Source organism: Pezoporus flaviventris, unplaced genomic scaffold (assembly GCF_033815535.1).
Source record: "Pezoporus flaviventris isolate CSIRO_AGI_PZ_B2104156 unplaced genomic scaffold, CSIRO_AGI_Pfla_v1 ptg000029l, whole genome shotgun sequence".
Taxonomy (NCBI): Eukaryota; Metazoa; Chordata; class Aves; order Psittaciformes; family Psittacidae; genus Pezoporus; species Pezoporus flaviventris.
The window spans coordinates 16,857,364-16,882,869 of NW_026892577.1; the positions used below are offsets into that span (position 1 = coordinate 16,857,364).

The following is a 25,506-nucleotide window of genomic DNA, read 5'->3' on the forward strand; positions in this document are numbered from 1 at the left end:
TGATGGCAGTGCATGGTGCTGCAGGGTCTGGATTATCTGAACAGCAGTGATCTGTTGCTTTATTTTTAACCACCCATCCTATAACAGATCATCAGACCATTGACCTATGTGATACAGCTGTTGTCATTAATGGGGGCTAGGGAAATTGAAGAAAAGTGTAAGAAGCAGACCAGAACAACTCACAGGTGAAATTCCTTCCAGTTCCCTTCCATTAGTGACTTATCATCTTGTTTCTACCACAGGTTCCAGGGTTTACCTTTCATTCACATCAAGACAGACTCTTTTATAATCCAAAATGCCTATGGTACTTTAAATAGGAAACCATCTGACATATTTACTATTTTTTTTTGATTTTCATCTCCTGTGAGTAATGCAAAGCATGTGTACACACCTACATACATTCTTAGGATGCTTTTCTTTTTGTAAGGACTGTGAACATCTGCAGCCAGTGCCATTACAGCTCCAGAGCTTCTGCTGAAGTTCTCCAGCATATGCCATATAGCAAAGGTATATGGTGGACTTTCTGAAGTGTAAATGACCTAATAAAATCTGCAGTTCATACTCCATGTTTTTAGGTTCAGTAGATACCAAACCACAAAGAGAAGTGAATGCTCCATCCCTGGCAGTGTTCAAGACCAGGTTGGACGAGGCCTTGGGTGATATGATTTAGCGTGAGGTGTCCCTGCCCATGGCAGGGGGGTTTGAACTAGATGATCTTAAGGTCCTTTCCAACCCTAACCGTTCTATGATTCTATGATTTGTGCTTACTTGCCCCAGTCTAGCTGGGGATCTTTGGCAAGGAGAGTTTAGCCTTTACTTTGGAATGTGTAATGAGCAAAGAAGCTGCAGTGGGTGGCAAGTGAGGGACAGTGGAATAGCTCGCTTCACCTGGGAGGCACTTCTCAGTCCAGCACTGGGAGGCACTTCTCAGTCCATGACTGTTAGGTTCATCTCATGGCAGATTTATGCTCTTGTTTTGTCACTGAGGAAACTGAGGTTCTGACAGTGTAGGTGATAGAAGTGGTGTTTCAAGTGGTCTCCCACCTGCTTCTGCTATACTGAAGTTGTTGGTAATCACTCCTCATGTACTTAATGCTAATAACCTAGGGGAACCTGATTTTCTGGTTCTGTTGCTGTCAGGGGAATGTCCCAGCTGCAAGACGGGAGTCATGGTCATGTGCATACTTTTCCTTCCTTTTTTTTTTTTTTGTTTCTCAGCTGCCTTTTGAGACTCTTTGTGTTATTGCCCCAGAATCTGACTGTTCTTGCTGGAGCTTCATGGTTCTGGCAATGTGATGAGGACCCAGCTGATGCAGTTCCAGGTGTCTGCTGGCATTTTTAGTAACTGTTTTTCCTGTCCTGCAGGAAGCAAAACTGGATTACCTGGTTGAGTGAAATCTTAGTGCCATTGAGCTAAGATCTTCCATATGCTCTGAGGCCAGGATTTTGACCTCTTTTGTCTTTTGTAATGGAATTAGTTTCGGAAGGCTCTCTGCAATATGCAGTATGCCTGCAGTCCATTTTGCAGGAAACAATGTAGCTGTAGTGAGGGTAATAGCAGAGCTTCAGGCTGTTCTCTCTCATGCATTCCCATGTATCCCAGCAAGGTTTGCAGGAAACCTGCCTGTACAAGAGCAGTATTCTGTGTTTGTGACTTACTGGCTGTTGGCAGCATCAGTAAAGAAATTGCTAAAGGGTCCAGCTATGAAAACAGGCATAATTTTTATTATAGTTTGCTAAATGCCCAAACTCATAAGAGAGGTTTTATTTAAGTGTGTTACTCCAGTAAATGATCTGTGAACAACCGTGAGGGTAGGAGGAGAACAGGATTCCTCCTTCACAGGTAGATGACCACCCTGCCTATGGGACCTGACTTGTCCTCCATGTACTCTCTCTCCTTATCCACCCATCCCATGATTACTTCAGCTTTCCAGGCCAAAAGGAACTGGAAAGTCCTTCCATCATGAACAGAACAGCATGTACACTAGTGGTTATGGGACTTCTCTGGTTTATGAACTAAATGCCACACGAGGGAGGAGCAAGCTGAGCCTTTATCTGACACCTCCTGGGTGAGTGTACTCAGCTGTTGGGTGGAGGTAGTGTAGTGATGAGGAACTCCCACTTTATGTGAGAGATGACCTGAGCATCTAACTGGAATCCTGAAGAGAAGGGAATATCTAGGAGGAGACCCCTGGCCTTAGCATTTCTTCCCTGGGAGCCTTTTGGGCAATCCCCCCAGTTTGATATGCTTGAAGCTTGGATCCCTCTTCGCAGGTGCCCAACTCCTCATCCCTGGATCAGGGAACACATGGTCTTAATTTAGCCATGGAAAATGTTCTGTGGAGCTTGTCATAACTTGCTTTGTGTTGAGTGGCATTGCTTTTCTGGCCTCCTTGTCTATTTGGACTTGATACTGCAGATGGTCTGTTGATTCATGTAACTTTATCCTTTAATTAGTGCTGTGGAGTTAACATGCTTCAGGTTGAGTTGATACGGACAGGCTTTGAGTGTGTGCGCTGTTAGGGAAAGTCCAGATTGGGGATGCTACAGTGTGGCATCTGGGTTATGTTTAGAGATTTTTCTAAGCAACCCTTGAACAAAGGCTTTATTAGAGCGTCTGCCAGGCTTCTTTACAGAGGAGGGCTGTTTCACATAATCTTTGAATATCTAATTTGATTATATCTGCTGTTTGAACTCTTTCAAAGAATTCTAACACACGCTATCCTCGAAGAACCTTCAGAAAAAACTGGTTTGACTTGTCATGATTGTAGAATCATAGAACAGGGTTGGAAAGGATCTTAAGATCATCTAGTTCCATAATCAGAGGGGCTGTGTTTTCTAATATTTTTCCTTGTTCTCTTTATGGTAATAACGTGTTCTTGCTGCAAGCCTAGAACCCTTTTTGAGAGGGGACACAGATTAGGGTCTGTCTCCTTCGCCTTATCTCAGCTGTCACTGGCAGTAGCACAGAACATATTACTTGGCGTATTTTCACTGGAGCTTAAAGTTCCTTGGATTTCATTTCCTTATGTTTTCTTGGGAAGATACCTTCCCTTCCTGCCTTCTTTATTACAGTTTCATTTTCCCATCTCAGCCGACATTTAACTCTCCTCTGGCTTGGCTCCCGTAGAGAATACGGTTAAACAGGTGTGTGGAGGACCTGGAGAGGTTCTGTGTTTTCTCTTTATGCTGAGATTCAATAGTGCTGGTAAGTGCCATGTTTCCTTCTGTCCTCCAGTAAGGAAGTGTCCTTGTTATTGCTTGTTTGTGCATGTAGATGTGTTTTATCTTTTTAATCAGTGATGCCTAGAAGTTATGGAGGCACTGCCTCTAAAGCTTGCATGCATGCTTTATGGTGCACCATCTTGGTATCTGTGGAAGTAATATAAATCCTGACTGTGTGTCAGTAAGGCTTCTGAATTTGGCTGAGCACTCGAATGAGCAGGTAGCATTGTCCAGCAAATGGAGTGTGTGATTGGGAAGCAGCAGGCATTGCCTGCATTTTTGGTTTTGCTCATGACTTGTTCAGCAAGCTTTGATAACTCTTTTCTCCTCAGTGCAGAGGTGATACTGAACTATCATTCCCTGCATAAAGTGCCTTGGATATATAATATTTTTTACTTGCCATTTAACAAAAGCAGTCAAAAGACTTGATCCTGTTTTCATTTTACACAACTGCAGTACTCCTGTGGAGTTTAACGGAAATATAACCAGACCAGCATCTTTTGCAGAATTAAAAACCTAGGAAGCTTGGCCTAACTTCAAAATTTCCAATTAATTAAATATTCAATGAAAAATGTATTCAATGGAAGTTAAGAGTATACACTTAAATGCTAGGCTACAATACTTCCAAATTGTTAAGGAACATAATATATAAGGCACTGTTGTCTGCTTTCACAGACTCGAAACCAACCAACAAAAAAGTTGATATGTTATGGAAACAGAAGAACAGTGCATCCTCCAGTTGTCCTATTTAGTATATAGTCCCTGCTGTGTTTAATTCCCCTCTTAACCTTTCTTTAGACACAATTGATTGTGTCTCATTTGTAGCAGGTTACATTCTAAATAAAGGCTCCACAATCCTACATGCTTCAAAGAGGTTTTTATTTAAAGTAACTTTACTAATCTAAGAAAAGGTGTGGCTAATTATGCCTGCCTTCCAGATTAGTGTTTTCAATTGTGGCTATTTTACATCTATCACTGTCTTTCCAGTGTGTAGTGCTTCCCTATTGTATTAGTAAAAGCAGGATAAAGTATGTTTGTGTAGTCCAGTGGATTCCTGATTTCTAGCAGGGGATTTTGATTCTATTATTCCCTAATAGCCTTAAGAAAGGAACAGCTCACACAATGCATCTTCCTGTTGCCAGTTCATACATGTTTATATGAATGACTGGGTCCAAATTCAGGCCACTGACTCTTTTTGAACAAAGCTACAGCATTCAGCCTGATTCAAGATAATGTCTGAGGCAGTTTGATCCAGTGTGGTGGGGCTGGCAGTTCAGGCAAATATCTTCATGAGCTTTGCTCTGCACCTCCACATAGCATGTTCCAGGTGCTCTGCGTGGAGCAACTCCTCCTCCCTGTCCACGCAGACTCGAGCGTAATCCCTGCCCTCTGGCTCTGCTCTTGGACCACTTTCACAACTGGTTGATTATTTATTTCTTGATTCATTTGCATAAATAGTGCTCTGACTTGTCTAGTTCTAGCTCTTTAAAACTCCTGCTTTTCCTCACTCAACCAGTGCACCAAACTCTCCTGTTCAGAATCCAGAGAGAAAGTAAGAGGTGCATCTTTTTCCAGTTGGTGGCTTAACTTTGGTTTAGAAATAATTGCATTTCAAGCTACTTTAACATCACGAATATTTTTATTTTTAGGTGCAAGGTCTGACAATGGCACTGAATGAGCACAGTCTTCAAGCCTCGTTCCTGTAAATGATAGGACCAAACAAGGCGGTGTGATGAACATGCCACTGCATCAAATCTCTGTCATTCCAGCTCAGGATGTTACCTCTTCCAGAGTCTCCAGGAGCAAGACCAAAGAAAAAGAGGAACAGGTACTGTCAGATATGCTTGATTTTTCACAGGGAGTTATCTAACTATACAATTACAAGGAATGATCAAATCAGACCTGCTTCTGTTCCAAAGCCCCAACTCCTTGAGTGAAGATGAATGTTACCAAATTCGCTCTATATTCTCATTTTTTGCTATTTTAAAGCAACTGACTGCAAAGTTCTTGAAACTGTTGTTGAGTAACTTCTGTAAAATGCAAGCCATGGCCTTCTGTTTTGCATAAGAATTCAAGACAGGGATTTTGAATGACGCCTCTAGTATTGTTTTCACAGAAGCTGTTACGGGTGTATTTTACCTTTCTAAGATAGTGTGGGGTGTGAACCCTTATATGGAGCCATACATCCTGTTTTCCTTTGCTCTTGCCAGCATCTAATAGCTGTGTTATGGTTCGTAGTGACTAGAATTCACAAGGAAGGAAATACATACTGTTTTCTGAAGATACGATTTATATTTTTAACTTGGCAGCATGTGTGTGAATGGAATAATCTTGAGGTCTTGTGGTGGTGGTAATGAGAACCAGAATGCAAAAATATCTGAGGTATCTAATGATTATAAGTATAATAGAATCTGATCAATAGGCTACTTAAGAATTCTTAACGGCATACTAAGTCTGGTCTTCATGTGTCATCCTTATTTACTCCTGGACTGTCTCTCTGATCCAGCCCAAAGACCGTAGTGTGCATCATGCTTTAGTGTACGCTGCACTGCATTGAATTTTACATTATCTGTCAGTTACATAGAAACCTCTTTGTGTTTTTTTTTAGGTTTACTGTAACATAAAATCAGATCAAGAGAACATTCACATTATGGTACAACAGCAGGGCTTGTTTTGTGGACTTCTCAGTAGGAAGAGATACAGGATCTGAGGAGATCTAGGGTGTAGCTTACATATAAGGGCTAAGAAAGGCACTGTCATGTTACAGAAAGGGATTCATTAAGACAAACTTTGGGTAGGATCAAATAAGTTGTTTCTCATGTGTTAGGATCATCTGCTCTGACTATTCTCCTCACCAGTCAGCTGTCCAAATAGCAGCTACCAAAGTCACCAGTGAGTCAGTAAAAGTAAGTTGGCCTATTATTTTTTTGGAGTGTTTTCCTTAGTGACATCTTAAAATGGATTCTCGCGCTTCAGATTCTTAAACCAGTACTTAATTAGGCTGGCATACTGCTGCTTTTGGTTGCCAGGACTAGGCAAGAAGTTATCCTCCCAGATGAGATGCTCTAATTCCACAAATCACCTTGTCTCAGCAGTATGCTGGAATCTCTTACTTCTGCCATAGTTGCCATCTAGGTAAGAGGGTTTTGCTGTTTCTTCTGTCTAGTCCCCTCCCGTATGAAAACTGAATATGCTGAGAGTGGAACAGTCCCTCTGCCAAAAGCAGGGCAGTGCTGTGAATTAACTACACCCCCCCTGAGGTGATGGGGATTAGGAGGCTGATAAGGTGCAAACAACTTGTGGTAACTTTGACCATGCAATGAGCTCAGAAGTGGGAGTCCCGTGTCTCTTTCTAAACTTCTTCATTTCTGACACAGCAACTTCAGTGTTAACAAATCTCCCGTGTTTTCCTCATGATAACTAGTTGTAATGTTGATTATTGTTTTCCTTGCCAGGCTGCTATTGTACTTTCATGCCTTGGGATATTTGAAACCTAAGAGAATATTTAAATGCCTGCAGTATTGTAGAGGAAATAACAGGGACTGTGACTATGCAAACAATAGATTAAGCTAACCTGGAAACACTTCATGTTTTCCAAGTCTTGTCCTTCTTGTCTCCATGAGCATATCCATTCATCCCAAGTGTCCTCTATTCTGCCGAAACCAGAACTGGAACCGCAATGCCTGTCATCCTCAATGCACAGCTATACTGATGCTGAGGCTGATCCTGTTCAAGTGAGCCACAGCCTGGCCCTTCTGTGCTCTTCCCCACTCCGGCAAACTGTGTTGCTTCTCATGTTAACCTTTAATCCTGAAACTAATGAATGAGCTGGAGGGCAGTCAAGTTGTTAATGTGCTGACTTTGACCAATCCAATTAAATTTTCCTATTGCATCAGTTAGTACGTTCAAGGCTACTTGCTAGTCAGAGTCCCTGTATCTCTTGGGTGTAATAAGGACCTGCTGGCCATGACTGTGAGTTTTATTTATATTTGCAGTGTGCAGTAGAGTGGAGATAGGATGCAAGAGAAAGAAATGGTAGATTGTCACTGCCGTATTTTTATTAACTTCAAGCCGCCTTTTTCTGTTTGAGATAGAAACCACTGCAAGATAAAGAGGAGCATGATCCTGTGTTGAGCAAATCTGCTGAGCAGTTGTAGATTATTTTTGTGCCCTAGTAATATAATATTTGCTGTACAAGGGATGGACACTAGGTAAAACTGAGGAAGAAGGCATTTGCAGTTCAGTTTCATAACTTCAGTGCTTTCATATTTTAGTTGTGTGACTTCTCATTATGCAACCCCACTCACAGTTATTTCTTTGTGTTCTGGATGGCCTAGACACAGTTCTCATGGATTTCTGTATAAACATCTAATAGTTTTTCAGGAGCATGGGCAACATTTCGTATTTGACTCAAGTGCCACGATTTTCTTACCTTAGCTTCACTATGTAATACAAACACTCCTTACCTTTTCTGTGTAGGAACAATAATAAGCACCTCAAACAAATGTGTGTACCGTGGTCATAAAATGTTTTGGAGTTGTACAAAGCCACTTACCAATCTGGACAAAATCAAACAAACCCCAAACCACAAGCAAAGCCAATATTAGTACTTCAAAGATACGTATATCGGCTTGCTTTGTAATCCCAGGCTAAGTTCTTAGGCCAAGTCCATTGTCAGGTGTGTGCTTTGTAGATTGAGCAGACTGATGTGCGTATCTCCCCTATTTATTGCTAAGCTCTGGCTAAAGCCAAGGTGAGTAAAGGTAGAGTGTCAAGTAGCAGATGAGATTTTGTCTTTTTTGGTTTAATAGTAGAGGTTCCCAGGAAAAAATCTCAAGCTGAACAGTTCAGATCTCTTACTCTTTCTTCTCTTTCACACTTCTGGTCAAGTTGTAGCTTTTGTATTTCAGGTTAAGGCTTGGCTTGTTTTAGTGATAGTTTTCCTTGTTACAAGAGCAAGTTTTCTGGGCTAATGATTTGTGACTGACAGTGAAGAATAGCAAGAAATCCTTACCACCTTTATCATTATAATCCAGTTTCTCAGACTGGGTGATTTATAGTCCCTAGGCATGCCTCATGGCAGATTAACATTTACATTCAATACCTGTGGAGGTCTCGGGCAGAAATCCTGCTGTATTTAAAGAGGTGGTAAAAAGCAAAGCTCCTGCCTACTGTTTCTATTTTAAGTCCTCAGTGATATATGTAAGTACCAGAGCCTGGTAGATTCTGATTCAGGTTAGTGTAATTTTCAGGATTTAAAATAATTGAAAACTGGTTAATAGCAGTCTTTCACAAAACTTTTGTGTGTTTTCCCAATGAAAATAGGGAAGGTCATAAAGGGATTATGACTCTTGCGTCTAACTCAGATGAACTGTTAGATTTAAGGGCTGTTAATAACCATCATTAGCTTCTTACTTATCCTTCACTAGGAATAGCTTGATACTTATCTCATTTAAGGGACAGTGACTAACAGTGTCACTGTTAGTCTGTTGTTTGTGAGATGCTACAACCTCCCCTCCCCCTGTTTTGTGGGTAACACGCTGGCAGTGATGTTTCCTAATGTATCCAAAAGCAAACAGCTCTCAGGATTTGTCCTGGAAATGAGGATCTGTTGCTGACATGTGGTTGAAGTGTTGCTCTGGCTTTGTTTTGTTGCCTGTTTGAGGGCTTTGTGCCTGGCTTGCTGAAGCCAGGCTCTTGGTAAATGTTACTGCAGGGAGTGCTGCTCCCTGACCAGTAGCTTCTAAATTGCTCTTCTGAAAACATGTGAGTACTTCCCAACTGTGGCCTCCTGTGCTATGGTCTCTGCAGATCTTGTAAGCGGATCAGGGATGGACAAGATCAGTGTTTGAATGAGAGATCACAAGATGTTGGTGCAAGTCATTTTGGGTGCACAGTACTCTTTCTTCGTAGTAGCTTTGTCCTGCAAAGCAATACTGAGTTGTCAGCAAAGATCATGTAGCATTTATCACAGAAGTAGATGAATGTTCTAGTCTAAATTTAACTTGCTAATTCTGCTTGATTGACCAAAGCTCCCTTCTGTCCTCTGCTTTAGAGGAACTATCTTTGTGTCTTCCAAGTGCTGTGTAGTATTACTGGCTGTTGTGTGCTCGGCAGAGATGCTGTGATCATCTCAAATATCTCCAGATGCTTCTCAAAGCTGTTATCTTGGAGGTACTATGACTACCTTTCTCACGTGGATGAAATTACGTTGAGAGATGCATTGTGCTACATCTTGCTGAATTTCTTCTACTGTCTTAATGATTTCTTTTATCCTGTAACAGGAAGGCGTTATGACCTATTGATTCAAAGAAGCCATGCCATATTGGAAAAGCAGGACTTACTTGAATAAGGATGGAAAAAAAAGTGATAGCTGCATTTGCAAGAATTTTTAGTCATAGATCAGTAACTCAGTATAAAAGTGCATGCTTTACGTTGTGGAATCCAGTGTGACGCTTTGAGAGCTATTATATTGGTTTTAAGGTACAGAAGCACTCTGTGGCCTTTTTCCATTCACTTTTTGGACTTTGAGCATGTGAATGTGGGCTCTGACTGGCTGAACTTGATCCAAATATTCAGGCATTGGGGTATGTGTGTGTTTGGTTTTGCTTGCCCATTGAACCAAATAATTTGTTAAGCAGCCAGGCTGCAAATCCTTTGGGAATTTCACCTTAATATTTTTCTACCGAGATTTGTGTGTTCATGTGTAGCTGTGTTGTATATTAACACTGGGCCTGGCAATTTTCCGTTATTAAATTTGCTTTGTATAGAAACTGGTTAACTATGGAAGAATTTTTATCTGAGTATCCTTTAACTCTTTCATGGGAAGCAGCATGAGTGTCCTGCTGTACTGCTTATAGACTTTGAGGCAAAGTGGGAATAGGAGAGTCATTTCCTGATGATTCAAACCTTAGGTTTTCATTATCATGTTTTTCAATGGATCATAAAGCATTTAGCATAAGAAGTTGATGTTGTGCTTCCCACTTTTTCAAAAGTAGTAATTTGACAATTTTTTGACAGAGCAGACAGCCTGTGACAGAAGCACCCCTGAAGAGCTGCAGTGGAAATGCTTTCATTTCAGCAGTCTGGGAGCAGATAGTATTTCACAGACCTTGTCATTTGAGAATGCACCAGATAACTGAGGTGGCTCTAACATCCTTCCAAACTGTATCCCTGAAGCTGTGCTGTGGTGCTGAAAGTGTGGTGTTTCCATGGCTGATTTCTGTGCTAAAACACACATTTTTAGGACATCTCCGTGTAGGAGCAGGTGCCTAAACCTACTCCCACTCTGATTGCTTTTAACAGGTAAACAGTCTAGTAAGGAGTACTAAGTAATAGGAAAATTGCTTCAGAAACTGCTTCACACCAATAGCCTCTCTCTTTTCTGTGAGTTCATTTGCATGTGCTTGAACACCACCCTGCTTGTGATCTCTCAGTTATTAGAGAGTTGTTCTTGTGCTTGTCAAGACAACTTAACTGTTACTTGTATCAAACCCTTCCTTGGCATAGCACTTAGCAGTTTCTGTCAGGTGCCCTTGTGAACTTGTTCTCATGGGGCATTGCCTGTTTCTTTTCTCTATAAACACCTTGGTATCTGGTAGTGCTGTGAGTGCCTGAGGTGCTTCTTCTGCTCTTGCCTGCCTGCCTTCTTCCTGTGGGCAGTTGCCACCATTCCTACCCCTTGCCAGCTTCAGGGCTTTCTTCTTCTCTCCTGTGTGTTTCTGGCAAGAGCACCACTATCGTTCCCTTCTGTGTGGTACCTGGAAAGCTGTCAAGAAGCACAGAGCATAGGCAGTCCTGGATTAAACCAGTGGTCTAGAATTTGGCATTTGTCTCTTAGTGCCCTGCTGGACAGTGTTGGGCAAGTCCCTAGGGTGCCTGCGCTGTCCTCCTTCCATCTATGAAAAAGGACTAGTACTGCTGGGTAGCATTGTAAAGGGCTTCAGGTGTATGGATAAAAGTTGGGCAGCTGGAAGGGTTTGTCACTAGATCCTCCAGGATGACTGCTTTGCCGGAGTCCCACTCCACCGCTGGTTCTGCTGAGCTGGCCTAAAGCTCTGCTGCAGCACATGGGGAGCAAGGCGTGCATGGAAATGAAAAGGGTGCTCCTCTTGCAGGTTGGCATCATTTCATCTTGCTTGCAGTGAATGTGCAAAAACGCTGTGACCTTCCCAAATCCATTCTGCTCTTTATGGACTTCAGTGCGGAATGGGAAGCTGGTCCTCTTAAGCCCCACTGTTGGAAGCTAGAGATGCTGCTTCCCAGCAAACCCCAGTGCAGAGGGAAGAGAGGAGGTAGGAAGTGGGAGGGAAGGGTGGGATGGGAGGGAGCTGCTCCTGCTTGAGCAGTCCTAACAAAAAGAGTCGGATCATGCCATTTGATTCTGCATTGTTTGTCTTGGAGTGTGTACAGCATGTGTGTGTGAGGAAAGGAGCAGATGGCTTCTGAGTGGAGATGAATTACGAAAGGCAAACTGCGGGAAGTGGTTTCTGAAAGGGATTTGAAGAAAAGGAGAAAACTCTTTTTCTAAAAATTCCTTAAACATCAAAAAACTCACAGCAGTTGGTACAGCCACAGAGTTTTATTTAGTGATGCCTCAGAGAAGAAAAGAAACTTTGGAAGTTTCAGGTTTTGCTGTTTTCTTGTAATCAGACTTATTTACATAAAACTTGTGTTTTGATTTTGGTTACTGCATGTGAACTCCTTGCTTTGTGGTCTCAAAACCAGAACCTTTGAGTTAATTATTATGATCTGTAGCTGTTGCATTAACCAGAATTTTTAAACCGCCTCTCTGATATTAACAAAATCTGTCTAGCTTTCACTGCAATTCGCTCGAACAAGCTGAGAGTTATTCCTGCAAAACTATGATTTTGTAAAAGAAGTACTGGTGCTGTTTAATTATGTGACAGCCAAGTATGTTTTGATGGTGTTTTTTTGCAGGTCTGTTGATGTTTCTGTTGTATGTTAATGTGCAGCGGCTTCCCATAAAGGGAGCCCTGGATCTGAGTTTGTGATTTTAGAGTTTTATTGGTTTTAAATTTAATTTTAGTTTAGTGGGTTTTAATTCCCTGGCAAAAACATGCTTGCTTGTTTGCTTTCTAACAAGAAGCGTGTGTCAGCCTTGATCCCACGGTGAGCTGTATGTGTATAAATAACTGTGTCAGTGGAGAGTGCCACTGAAATCATCACAGCTCCACAAAGGCATGAGTCACGGCCCTGATTGTTCTTTGCAGTGATTTTGATCATCCAGTGGCTATGCTGTTCTTTAGTGATACTGTCGGGTTCCTGCAGACTGATTTTTGAAGTTCTTTGTTTATTAAAGATAATTTCTGTAAATGAGAGGCACCAGAAGTACAGGTTTTTTCCTCCTGTTGGGTGTTGTTGATGCATAGTGAGTGACTTTGTTGGTTTGCTCTTTCAGATGAGTGTATTTCTTTAAGGGGTGAAATACTTAAAGTAGGCTGGGCTTTGGGTTGGTTTGAGCTTCTGTTTTGTTTAAGTTTTTTTTGAGAGAAGAACAAGACTAACAGTTCTGCCAGGGAAGCGTGCTGTAGTGTAATACCCTTAAAGTACTTGAACTTAAGAGTTTTTGAAACTGTCTAGCTTTCAAGTTGCTGATGTCCCTTTAAACCCTGCACCCAGTGGTTTAAAATTTTAACTTCTGACAAGTTATATATAGGTTTATGTTTGCACCGCTGAACTTTTTTGGCCTTTATTTTGTTTATAAAGAATTCTTGATGGGGGAATTTATTATTTAGAAATTGCTCCTCCAAGCTTTGCTGAAATCTAAGCTCTTAGGAGAACAGCCTTCTGAGTCAATAGTCCTCACATCTAGAAACAAAATCCACCTTTGGGATGGGTTCCGCTTCTCTTGGTCGCAGAAGTGGTGGTCTCTCGTCTGTTAACAAAACATGTTTCCCTTTGGTAGCAGACATTGCTCCTGTTTTAGGAAGTTGCTTATGAAGATTTTTCATGCCAGCCACAAGTCAAAGCGTGCTTTTATTACTGAGCAAGTCCACATGTCTGTTCCCTGAAGTCAGTGGCTGAGATTAAGAATTTCATTTTCTGGGGCTCAGGAACTGAGTTTCGACGTCTTCAAAAACAAAAAGAAGAATGGGATCGCCTATTTGTGGAGCTTTATTTACAATCCAGTTCTCTTCCTCTAAATAAGCACTGCTTTGATGTTGGCCCATTTATAATTTTTTCATATGCTTGAGTGTAGACTGCCTCTGATTCCTTATGGACCTAACAACAGGTGGCTGTGTCCTCACATCTGCAGCATTTGGCTTCACCTCTGTGCTAAGTGAATGCTGTGTGTTTCCACCTTATTCTTTAAGGGTGCAGCATCAATGGTGTTCCTGGAGGCAAGAGTCTGGGACCATGTTACTAAATGCTTTGCACACATATTATGCATCTGTCAGTGTAACTGCAAGTCTGCATGTTTAGCACGTATTCATATACTCAGATTTTATGAGTGTGGAAGCAGTTAACATTAGAACTTTTTCAGTAATAAGTTTGAATCTTATGCTTGGGTTTTTCAGGGACCTTATAGTGAAGAAATGGGATGTATCTTTCAGTTTCTTGTGAAACCTACTTGAATCTGTATCAAAGCTTGGAGACACAGATTTCCAGTTTGCCTTACCACCTTGAAGGGTAATTGCATTTCCTACTCTTAAGTATTTATACCTCAGAAAATCACTACTCTGGATCTCACAGACGTAGAATTATTTATGGCTATTTATCTCTGAAATGTCAATCAGATTTTTTTCTATCTTTGAGGTAAAATTCAAGTTAGTTAATTCAAAGTTAGAAACTAACTTTGAAGTAAAATCTCTCTGTTAACTGGACTAGTGTGTGGTTGTGTCCATTTAGTTAAATATTTTGTGCTTCGTATCTCACTGAACCTGTGGGGGTTTGGAGGAATTTTTGTCTCTGTTTTTAAAGTATTCTCTAAATTGCTTTAGGTGCAAAAAATTACTTGCTACTTGATGTTCTTGAATTAGTTTATAAGCAGACATTTGTTGCTGTTACCTGTTCTTGACTCACGTGCTTCTAAAATGAGAATAAACCTTAGAGATCCATAATATCTTCATATAAAAGCCAAAATACTTCTTTTGCCTTTGCTTTCACCTTAAAGCCCATTCTTGAAGGAAGAAAAAAAAAAAACAATACATAAAACCAAAGCAAAACAAAAAATCAACAACCAAACAAAGGTATAAATGTTCTGTTGCTTATTTAATGTCTCTTTAGCACATTGTTTGTGCCAAATATTTTTCCTGTAGATAATGTGCTGTACCATTGGAGACTACATCGTCCTGTCTGCAGAGAATAGGAGCAAGAGTTGTCTTTTGCTTGTGATTCTGTTGTGGTTTTGTAACTCCTTCATATCACGTTCTTATTGCAGACAAATGTAGAAATCTTGCTAATAGGGAGGAAAGTCTCAGAACCATGTGTTTCTACTAGTCTTTCAATTCATTCATTCTTCTGATTTCAGGTTTACTTTTAATGCAGAGGTCATACTCTAGGATTATACATTACCAGCAACTGTCTTCATGCAGGATAGTTTGTGTAAGATAATCCACAGCTTTAACAGACATTTTGATCTTTCCAAAAAGGAAACAGGTTTATGTGGTGTGTTAGCTCATTTCAGTGATCATCACTATGTTTATGTATGATTGTTAGTAACAGTACTGTGTTTATCCTTTGTCCTAGTTTTCTTGGACAAGCTTCAGGAAGTCAAGCAACAGTACATAACCGTATAATTAGATACTATTACTCTCACATACACAATTTATCCAAGACATTGCCTACTGCTCCAGGATGTACCAAATTGGTTTCCAAACCTAGAGGTTAAGGTTTCCAGCAGAAATGTGGAGAGGCCTCCCTGCGAGATGGGATTATCCCATTACTGCGTAAGGTAGTACATTCCAGCAGCCTTGATGTTGAGACTGAGTGGGAACCCCTCCTGGGAGTCTCTGCCTTCCTCCAACCTCAGTGTCCAGCTGTGTGTGTGCCCCTCAACATCTTACAGCTCTTCCTCTCCAGCTCTTGGTGCTGGCAGTCACCACTTGAAATATTTCACCCTTCAGTTCTTTTGTCTACATGGTTATATCAGGAGGATTGTTCATATTAGCTAATACCTGTAACAAGCTTGAGATTCACAGGTGAAGACAGAGCAGTGAGTGATATTAGCAGATAGGAAACTTGCAGAACAGATGAGGTGAAAGAAATCTTTGAGATGCTGTTACTAGTTCAGGTGAACTTTTAAATGTATAGTCTTGCAGTTACAGTGGTAATCTAGTAGATGTTGAGGGCTGAGTTCTGCTTGCTGCACAGCCATAGAATCATAGAATAGCTAGGGTTGGAAAGGACCTTAAGATCATCTAGTTCCAACCCCCCTGCCATGGGCAGTGACACCGCACACTAAACCAAGGCTTTGTCCAGCCTGGTCTTGAACGCTGCCAGGGATGGAGCATTCACAACCTCCCTGGGCAACCCATTCCAGTGCCTCACCCCCCTAACAGGAAAGAATTTCCTCCTTATATCCAATCTAAACTTCCCCTGTTTAAGTTTTAACCCGTTACCCCTTGTCCTGTCACTGCAGTCCCTAATGAAGAGTCCCTCTCCAGCATCCTTGTAGGCCCCCTTCAGATACTGGAAGGCTGCTATGAGGTCTCCACGCAGCCTTCTCTTCTCCAGGCTGAACAGCCCCAACTTCCTCACCCTGTCTTCATACAGGAGGTGCTCCAGTCCCCTGATCATCCTCATGGCCCTTCTCTGGACTTGTTCCAACAGTTCCATGTCCTTTTTATGTTCAGGACACCAGAACTGCACACAATACTGCAAGTGAGGTCTCACACAAGCAGAGTAGAGGGGCAGGATCACCTCCTTTGACCTGCTGGTCACGCTTCTTTTGATGCAACCCCGGATACGGTTGGCTTTCTGGGCTGCAGGCGCACACTGCCGCCTCATGTTCATTTTCTCATCGATGCTAGATCAAAAGAGAGGTGATCTCAACCAGCAAGGCCAGGCTAGTAGCCATTTCAGCAACAGATGTAGTAGGTTTGCGTGTACAGGGAAGAACCCAGAAGAAATATTAGCAACACCGCAGTGCACCTGAGATCATGGCTCCTGAGGATACTGATCAGTTGGCTGTAACTCCTGTAAGTGTGATCAAAGCAGACTTGATTCATGAGGCTGGTGAAGAAATGAGTGCCGAAAAAAGAGGTGGTATGGAGGTACAGTATGTACAGGCATGTACAGTAATAGTCAGGTGTGAACTTTTTTCTTTGAACTTATGTTAGTCATGGAAGTCTTTTGCAACAAAGTAGTTGATCTGCAGGTGGAGCTTTGTATTAGCTATTTAATTAATTCATTAGTTTCTGTAGAGAGCTGTCAAAAATGGACATTAAAAGCTTACCCATGTTATACTGCAAATATGTGTGGAGGCAGTTTATTCTTTGAACAAGAATTTTCTGAGCCAATGTACTATCCTTTCTTCTGTACTTTGTTACTAGAAAAACAATAAATGAGTTAACTGAATGACAGCCCGTGCTGTCTCTTCTTAATCTTCATGCTCTTTCAGGATTGCTTTTCAGTGAGCTCCAGGACATGTTTGAGAGGTGGCTCTCAAGTTTGAGCTAATGTGAAACATCTCTCATGCTAGATTTGTGCTTCCCTGGGTGGGAGATGTTGACCCCTCTTAAATAGAGAAGATGCTTGCTAGAAACAAGAGATCTCTGTGCGTCTTAGTGTGTGGTGAGTAGCGTATACAAAGGAATATTATAGTTCCATAGTTCAATACCTGGTTTCCAGGGCAGATACAAGCAGGCATGACTTCAAGTCCTCTGAGGCCCTACAGGGACGGGTGTCACTCACACAAGAGGAATTGCGTCCTATCACCTCTGCAACTTACGTTAATGCCAGGCGGTACCATACAGCCCATGGAAGTGACTGGTCTGCAATATTTCTTTTTTTTTTCTTCCTTATCTTTTATTATCCCTTCTATACTATATTTTAGATCCCATGACCACATCTTGATCAAAATTATGGATTGGCATCAAAATTTTGAAAGAAGTACGAGATTATTATTCTCCTAGGACTTGGAGAGAGGAGCTTAAAAAAGTTGGTTTGAAAGTTGTAGGAGCTGGTTCTTTTTTTGAATACCAACTAATAAATTGTTTTGTTTTGTTTCCTTTTAAAGTGGTCACAGAATAGCCTTACTATACATATCGTTAGCTTTTCCTGAATGGAAAGTTTCAGAACAAGAAATGTTTTAGTCAGTTGTGACTGTATGCACAGCCCCACACCAGCTGTAAAGTTTTTTTCTGGCAGTCATCTGCCTGCCTATTTCTAGTAACTATTGCCAAGCAGTAGGTACCAGAGGTGGTTTCTGGATCATCAGTTTGAAACATCACCATAGTTTCCCTCAGCAAGTGGTTTACATGATGCTTTATGGCTTCAGGTTTTATGTGTAACAACAGTGAAACATGTGATTAATCCCACAGAATAGGAGTTGTTTCTTGGTCTGTCCCGTGTCCGTCCCCCCCCCCCCCCCCCCCCCGCAGTCCTCTTTAGTTATGTTTACTGTAATGCAGATGGATGAAAGCACATTATTTGGGTAAAGATTGCAAGGCAGGCTCATATGCAACCAAGTGAAACATTTGCTGACTTTTGCATCTTAATTTCTCTGAGCTGGTTAATGTAACAGCAATTAATCAGCTGCATTCCACATGAAATGCTTCAGTGTGCCTTCCCCTGTGGCTGCTGACAAGCATCAGGTACTCCAGAGGCACTGGAGTTACTCAGACATCCACAGGCAGAAATGTGGAAGTGACCCCCAGAATAGGATGTTCCTATTCCCAGACACAAAGGTTGGGACACTTGCAAAAAGGGAAGCAGCTACTGCATACCTGTAAACTTTAAACCATAGCTGTTTTAAGTTAAGCACTTTTAAAAGGGAAGTGCTAGGGTACTTAATGGAAACATTTGCAAATTAGGGCCACTGGGTACTGGCAGTGTCAGTTTATACTTAAACTAATAAAAGATACCTTCTGCCGTTACAGCTGGGAATAGAACTGAACTAGTTCTTTTCTGTGATTAATATGAAAACCTTGATTTATTTGACTTATATTGCTTCAAATCACCAAGTGAAAGATCTGTATCATCATACAATGGTGAAGTTCATGAGGAAGAGGAAAGGTCATGTTGGAGTACAGATTGAATAAATAATAATAAAAAGGGAGCTATTTTGTATGTAACTTTTTAATGTGCAAAGCAGAATATAGCTATTTAAAATAAATATATGTTCATGAATTTCTAGGCAGTGGTAATAAAGAGCTGATTGTCTGAACTGAAGTCAGCAGGATAAAAGCAGCACCTCCCACCCCAAAACCCTTTCCCATCAGCCTGTTTGAGAATGGCTCGTTTTATCTTAACGACTCCTTTGAAGTTTGTGGTGTTGAAGGCTAGCAGGGATGAGGACATCTGACTTGTAATGACCCATATTATGGAGGTGACAAGATGTAGCGTACACTGAACCTATAACTCCTGGTGCTTTGGAAGAGGGACTTTAACCTCCACCCTTGACTTGAAGGGTAAATTTTCTGTCTTACTCAACAGTTTGTTTCCATGCCAACCACCATCACAGTTTACAGAAACCACACCCAGCTTTATTTTTATTTTTTAATTCTGAGTTTTTCTGGCTTCAGCTCCCAGCTGCTGCTTGTTGGTGACTCTTTCTCCATTAATTAAAACAGGCTCTTTAACTGTGCTTTTGGACCTATTAGTGTGTTACAAACAAGTTGGTCATCTACTTTTTAGATAAACTTACAGATAAAATTCTTGACTCTCTCCCAGTAGAGTGTTTCCCACAGCCTTGAAAACATCTGGGGGGAGTAAGGGATGGAAAGAGGTTCTATTGAGCCCCCTCTCCTTCCATTTGAAAGGAAAGAGTGGGACATGTGAGATTCAAATGTCTTGATTACAAGGCAAGCTGTGCTGCTTTTGCTTTTAGAGTTTTGGTGGTGGTCCAGTGGTTGTGCTCCCTCATTTCTCCAGCACCTAACTTGGCAGTGTTGGGCTTCAAAAGGAAAACTGATCTCTACTTGATCTGTGCTTGCTATAATGAAGGGGAGAAAGGCATTGATCCTGTCCTTAAACCTCAGTCAGATTCTCATCTGCGGTTGTCACATCAGTTTCCTAAATTCTGTACTTCCCAGGCTGAAGCCTCTATAACTTGCAGTCACAGCCTTTGTCACTTTGATTTGTTGAAAATAAAATGCAGTTTGAGTACAGTCTTTCCCCCTCAAATCAATTTCAAATGTTCAGTGTCTATGAAGTGGCTGTAAACCTCATAATTTTTACTACTCAGTTAAACTTTGTGTCACCTGTAAATGGAACTGGTAGCAACTCCTATGTTTTTTTTTTTTTAATTCATTTCCACATGATTATTGAAAATATTGACTAATGACTGCTTTAGCCCCAATCTTGTGGAACCAGCAGGAACATCTTCATTTGGTTTTCAGTTGACAAGGCTGACTTCACATCTATGAGGAGTCAGGTCTTCACCATTTAACATGTTTTCTGTTGGTATCATTTGTTCCATTTTTAGATGGAAACATATGGGAAAAGAAATAAAAGGGAATGCTCCACCATATCAGACATACTAAATTAAAGGTGGGAGTTTTGGTGATCTAAAACAGACTACGAGGGAAGTGTTCACAGAAGATACTAGACTGGCAAAAAAACAAACCCCCAAAAACAGATGGGGCAAGCATGTCTGCAGCAAGACAGCACTTTCTTCCATTGCATCATGAGCTCAGGTGGTGTGAGGGATGTTTCTTCTGCAAGTGTTAGTGGGGAGAATTTCATGAGTGGGTAACGTGCCCAGGTATAAGGGCCACCTTTTACATGATTTGTTCTTTGTGGTTTGAAGCCTGAATAAATAATGCTGTTTTGAAACATGCTTTCTAATGATTACTAGAATGAACTGACTGAGTAGAGGAGCTTGCAGTTTCTGTGGGGAAACTGGGCCTTTCCTATGAGTGCAGCTAGAGAGAGGCAACCTGTGTGGCTGGGCTGTGTTGTCCTCCTCAGAGCTTCCATTCTTGCAGTATCGTGTCCATGCTATGCTGTGCTGTTCTGGTTTTACCCCTTATCATTTATAAACCTCCGTTTCCTTTTGAATGTAGATACAGTAGAGAGCACTGCTAGTGCTCCTAGCTCATGAGCATTTTGAACTCACCCCAGGCCACCCAGTCTGACACTCAGTGGGACTGGTGGCAGTTGCTTATCTCCCAGAAATGTTCCCAGTTCTAGCCTCTACCCAGCCCTGTAGCTCTGTCTCCCAACTGCCAGGAATCTTCCCATTGCTCCCAGGAGAGATCGGAAATATGTATTGAATGTACTAGATACCATCTCCAGATCCAAATATTTGTTTTCAGGAGTTTTTATATCTGGGTTTAAATATTTTAGCAGCTTGGTTGTTTTCAGCCCACCTGTGAAGCAGGTAGCTAATCATTACAAGAGCCCTGAAGTTCCTTGAAGACTTCTGTTTGACCTCTCCTTACCCCTAGTCCTACAGCTACTCATTTAAAGGAAATACTTAAAAAGGGCTACTCACCAATACCTCATCCAGCAAAACCCGGGTGTCTGTCCTCTGCACCCCTCTGAAATGCACTCTTGACAATATCCTCTTCCAGAGAACGTCCACTCAGGTCTTCCCGCAGTCCACCACCAGCAATTTGGTATCAGGCTCTGGTGCCCACATGCCATCTGTCACCAAAGGCGATGTGGAGGTACCCGTCTGGAGCACAGGAGGTAGAACATGGAAGTCCTTTAAGACTGGCTTCTGCCTGGCTACCTGTACTAAGTCTAGCCGATGCACACACAAGTCTTGGTGGATTAGAGAGTGCAGGAAAGCAGGCAAGATCAACCTGTTTTTATGGTTCTACTGCTTTTCATTTTGGTCGTTAAGCCAGAAGTAAGTGTAGTGTGTGAGGTTCTGGTTTATAACTAGATTTTTTGGGGATGTTTATAATGCAGAGTCCTGACCACCATGTCTGCATGTCTGTTGCGTTCTTTCTGGTGAGTTCATGTGCAACGTTAGGTGGGTTTTAGCTGTCATGAGTTTTGAATCTCATGTTGTTTGTTTTGTTTTTTGTTGGTTTTGTGGTTTTTGTTTTTTTTTTTGTGAGGAACTTCTGAGGAAGCTTCTACAGTTCCTCTTTATAACAAAGTTCTGTTTTTTACTTTTTTTCTTAGATTTCTCAAATGTTTGTGAAAGTGTCTTAACTAGTTCCTGCATATGCAGTTTTGCTGGGGAGAACTTGTGTGCAATCCACTGTTTTGAACTCAGCTGTATTTTCTGAGGAAAAAAAGCGGAACAAAGAGCCAAAGCTGTAGATGTGAGGGGAAATAAAACCATTTAGGAAGCTTAATATGTCCTTAGTTGCTTGGCCTTTTCATTTCGTGTTCAATCATCCATTTTTCTCTAGTCTGAAGTGCTTTTTGTGGATTTGGTTTGTTGTTTTTTTTTTTTCTGTAATCGATCTTTTAATGCTTTTTGGAAAACATCTTCAGACCATATCATTATACACCACTCTTGGTTTGTAGGTGCTTTAGTGACACCCACAGTACTTGGGTAAGCATCGTTATATTGCTTTGCAGCATTGTGAATTTACTGTTGCAGCGACAAGCATTTGAATTGGGCACAGGCAGCAGTCAAAAGTCAGCTCCTACCCCCAGGTACTGTCTTTCTGCCTGTTCCATGGAAGCATGGGATGTTCTGTGGTATTTGTGAATGGTTGGTACAGATTTGGATACTGGTGCTAATTTAATTAAAAATAGATACAAAATCCTCACTTCTTTTTTCACTGTGAAATTCACGTAGGCTTGGAGAAACATCTGCTGGATCAAAGTCTGTTAGCTTCTTCAGTGTGTTCCTGATTGCTGAAACTCCCTCCGGCTTTGTTTGTTTGGAAAAAGTCTGGTGTAACATTGGATCTGTGCAGCCTGCAGCGTTTCAGAAGCCTGAGAGGAGCAGTGCAGGCGCTTGCACAAGCATGATGATGCGGTTTCACAGACAGGAAACGCTGGTTGGTATTTTAACATTTCCTCATCCTATCTTTCCCTCATTACACTTTTGCCATACAAATGGGTTCTTCTTTCCCTCCATCTTCTTTTTGGGGTTAGACCTGGGAAGTGTCCACCAGGTGTTCCCAGGCAGTACCAACTGAGATGGTCACAGAAAAGAGTGTTTGGAAAAGCAGAAACTTGGAAGAGAATAAGATGAGCTAAAAATGTGAGACAAACTGTCCCTGGATGGTGATCCTCCTTTCAAAGCACAAGTGCTCATCTGACTGAGGGAGTTACCTGCTGGGTGAGATGTGCTGCAGAGAAATGACCTGCTTTGCTATCGTTATTTTACTGATCAGGGATAACTAATTTTTTTGTACTGAATGTTTCAGTTCAGAATAGTTGGAGGTTTTTTTTCACCCAGACATCAAAGAAATTCTGATTGGCAGCTTGGAAATTTGCGTAAGGTCTGAAAGGAGGATTTATAGGAAACGAGCAGATGGTCTCCTAGAGAATTACCCTAGGAGGCTGCAGTTATTTAAAAATGGGAGGAACTAAATAGACTGTATAAAATTTGACTGTAAAATTAACTGGCCAGCCAGTAGCTAAATACTTAACCAAAATGATTCAGCTTGTCCCCTAGCATAAGCATGTAATGATGCAATGTGTCTGTGAGCTGATGCTGCAGACCGTTTCATGTTTCACCTAGTAAGTGTGCATGAATGAAAGATGATTTTGCTATACACAGTTCTTGCTGTGGTGAGACCACTTCTGTGTCTCTTTTGCAGTAGCAACGTGATTGTTCAGGCGTGCAGGTCAATGCTACAAAATGCTGTTCGTTTTAAGTGAAATATAAAGCTCTTCAGCAGAATGCCTTTAATTTTTAAACTGCTCTTTTCATTTTCATAAATAATAACCAATTAACATGTTAATTAAATTCCAATACTTGATTATTTAATCTAATATTTGATATTGTGGGGGATGGGAAACCCTAACCAAAAAGCAAGTTGCTGTATTTTGGGGATGCAAGACTCTAGTACTACATTAAGTAATCAAATATCACATGTCACTTCTGCCACATGGCTTTAGACTTTCAATACCCATGTTTCCAGTTTGTGTGTGTGTTTTTCTAAATGGACAGATTTTTAGAGAAAGTCCCATCATTTTAGATGCTGATGTTTTAAGAAACACAAACTTTGTATGCTACGTTAAGTGAACAGATGGATTCAGAGCATAGAGTCCATTATTCTTTAAAGAGTTAGGAAAACACTTCTTTTATTTAAATCCCTAAGAAGGATCCTTTTTAGAAGGCAGGATATGCTTTAATTCACTTATGTTTTAAATTGAATACCCAATGGAGAGAGCTGTCTGAAATAATAAAAGCTGTTTAATTACTCTCACACTAATCTGTTTGTCTTCTGGTTTGTTTCTCCCAGAAACTTACTCATAACCCATGGGTGTCATGAGAGTAGCCCCGTTGGCCGTGTGCAGACATAGTTCTACTGAAAGTTCAGTGGCATAACACTGGTACAGAATGTCATTAAACCAGATTTCTCTTCAACTCACTGTGTTTGCGTAATTCTTCTTACTGGCTGTAATACACCTATTGAATTTAGAAGCCAACCTTCACAACCTTCGGCCTAACTTCCTGAAGTACTAAGAGGACAAGGGTCAATATCCAATGGGCTATGTGAAATTCTTAACTGAGCCTAAATACATACTTCCCCGCATGTAAAGCCTTACAATGTGTATTTGGAAGATTTCCCCCTACCATTTCCATTAGCTTCAGAGTTAGAGCCTCTGGGAAGAAATACTCTCAGAATTCAGCTCTGTCTTCCAGATATTAAAAACAGCTAGAGAGTGAATTCATGGCAGTGCAGTTGCCCAGGTTGAGCTAAGACAGAAATTTTGGTTGTAAAGTGCTTGTTCACACTAGTTCCATATGAGAGTCCATAGGACTGACACAGGGAGGGAAGAGTATTTTGCTGTTTAATCAAAGCTCATCTGGTATGAAAATACTGATATGAGTTTTGAACCCTGCTATTGATAGGGCTAATCTTGCAGGTTATTATTTACAGTCTGCTGGGGTTTCTGAAATTCAGTCATACAGAAATGAACATAACATGCCCTGTTTCAAAACTGTTAGATGTGTTGCACTTTAAATGATTCATTTCAGATACTTAATCTGCTACTGTTTGTTGATAGTGTAGAGTCTGAGTATGCCATATGAGCATGTTTCCATTAAGAAGGTATACTTCCTCTGGCTTCCTTTACAAAAACAGATCACTCTATAATGTAGTCCTCCTGCATCCATCATGTTCAGCCCAATTGCTTACCTTGCAGTTCATGGTGTACAAGGCTGGGCTTGTGCAGGGCCCTTGCCCTCTCACTTAAGCAGCCCTGGTAATTCTCTGGAAGCTTCTTGATTCCCAGTTTTAAAATTGTAATGGAAGAGCTGGAGGAAGACATTCAGACCACATTTTTTAACTGTTAAGAAAGTTTGCCTCCTTGAGGCTTAACCATAGGGTATTGGTAAGATAAGTGTTTCCACAGCCTTTGTTATCAATCTGATAGTGTGTGTGGAGCTGATTTTGTGTTGGATTTCTCCTTTTTAAAAAGTAATATTTGGTCTGGGAGGGAGAAGTGGTGAGTTATGCAGAGTGCTCAGGGTATGGGACCAGCAGCGGTGGATGAGACAAAAGGTCCATCCAGCTCAGGGTGTTGTTCTTGACCATGCATGAGAAAGCGAGTATGAGATACAAAGCATGGGCAGGATGGTCCTGGGCCCAAGGATTGTATCATGTACTGCTGTGGTAAAACATAATTTTGAATGGGGTGCAGTTATCTGAAGAAGGTGAGAAGATGGAGTTGGTCTGGGAGAACGTGTGGTTGAAGGGAAAGGAAATCTCCTCTGCCTTGTGGTGTGTACAGCATTCCTAGGGTATTCCAGGGAAAACCCAACAATAAATGCAACTGTCTGGATAATGTAGTCTGGAGAGTCCTAAGGTTAGTGTTGGAAGAGTATCAATGTTAGCAGAGGTGAAAGAGGAGTCCCTCAAAAGTTAACAGCTGCACATGACTGGTCACTAAGTGACTCTAATGCGTTGAATATTCCTTTCTTTTGGGGGTCTTTCAGTTGTCGTCGCATTTTATCTCTTATTTTCTGCATAAGTCACCCAAGGCAGGGGTAGACAGCAGGGACTG

General features: G+C 41.3%; 1 protein-coding gene across 9 annotated transcripts in view; it reads left to right on the top strand.

Annotated features, from left to right (window-relative positions):
• Positions 1-25,506, top strand: part of MARCHF8 (membrane associated ring-CH-type finger 8) — a 95,955-nt gene that overhangs the window by 17,733 nt on the left and 52,716 nt on the right. For 5 of the 9 annotated variants that reach the window (XM_061459293.1, XM_061459295.1, XM_061459300.1 and 2 more), the window contains one exon: positions 4,875-5,053. In XM_061459293.1, coding sequence (XP_061315277.1) covers positions 4,958-5,053 — 96 coding nt within the window. In that variant the 5' untranslated portion in view covers positions 4,875-4,957. Of the gene's footprint in view, positions 1-1,845; positions 2,070-4,759; positions 4,785-4,874; positions 5,054-25,506 lie in introns of those variants that run through there. The other 4 variants (XM_061459297.1, XM_061459299.1, XM_061459294.1 and 1 more) reach the window with 3 other exon arrangements.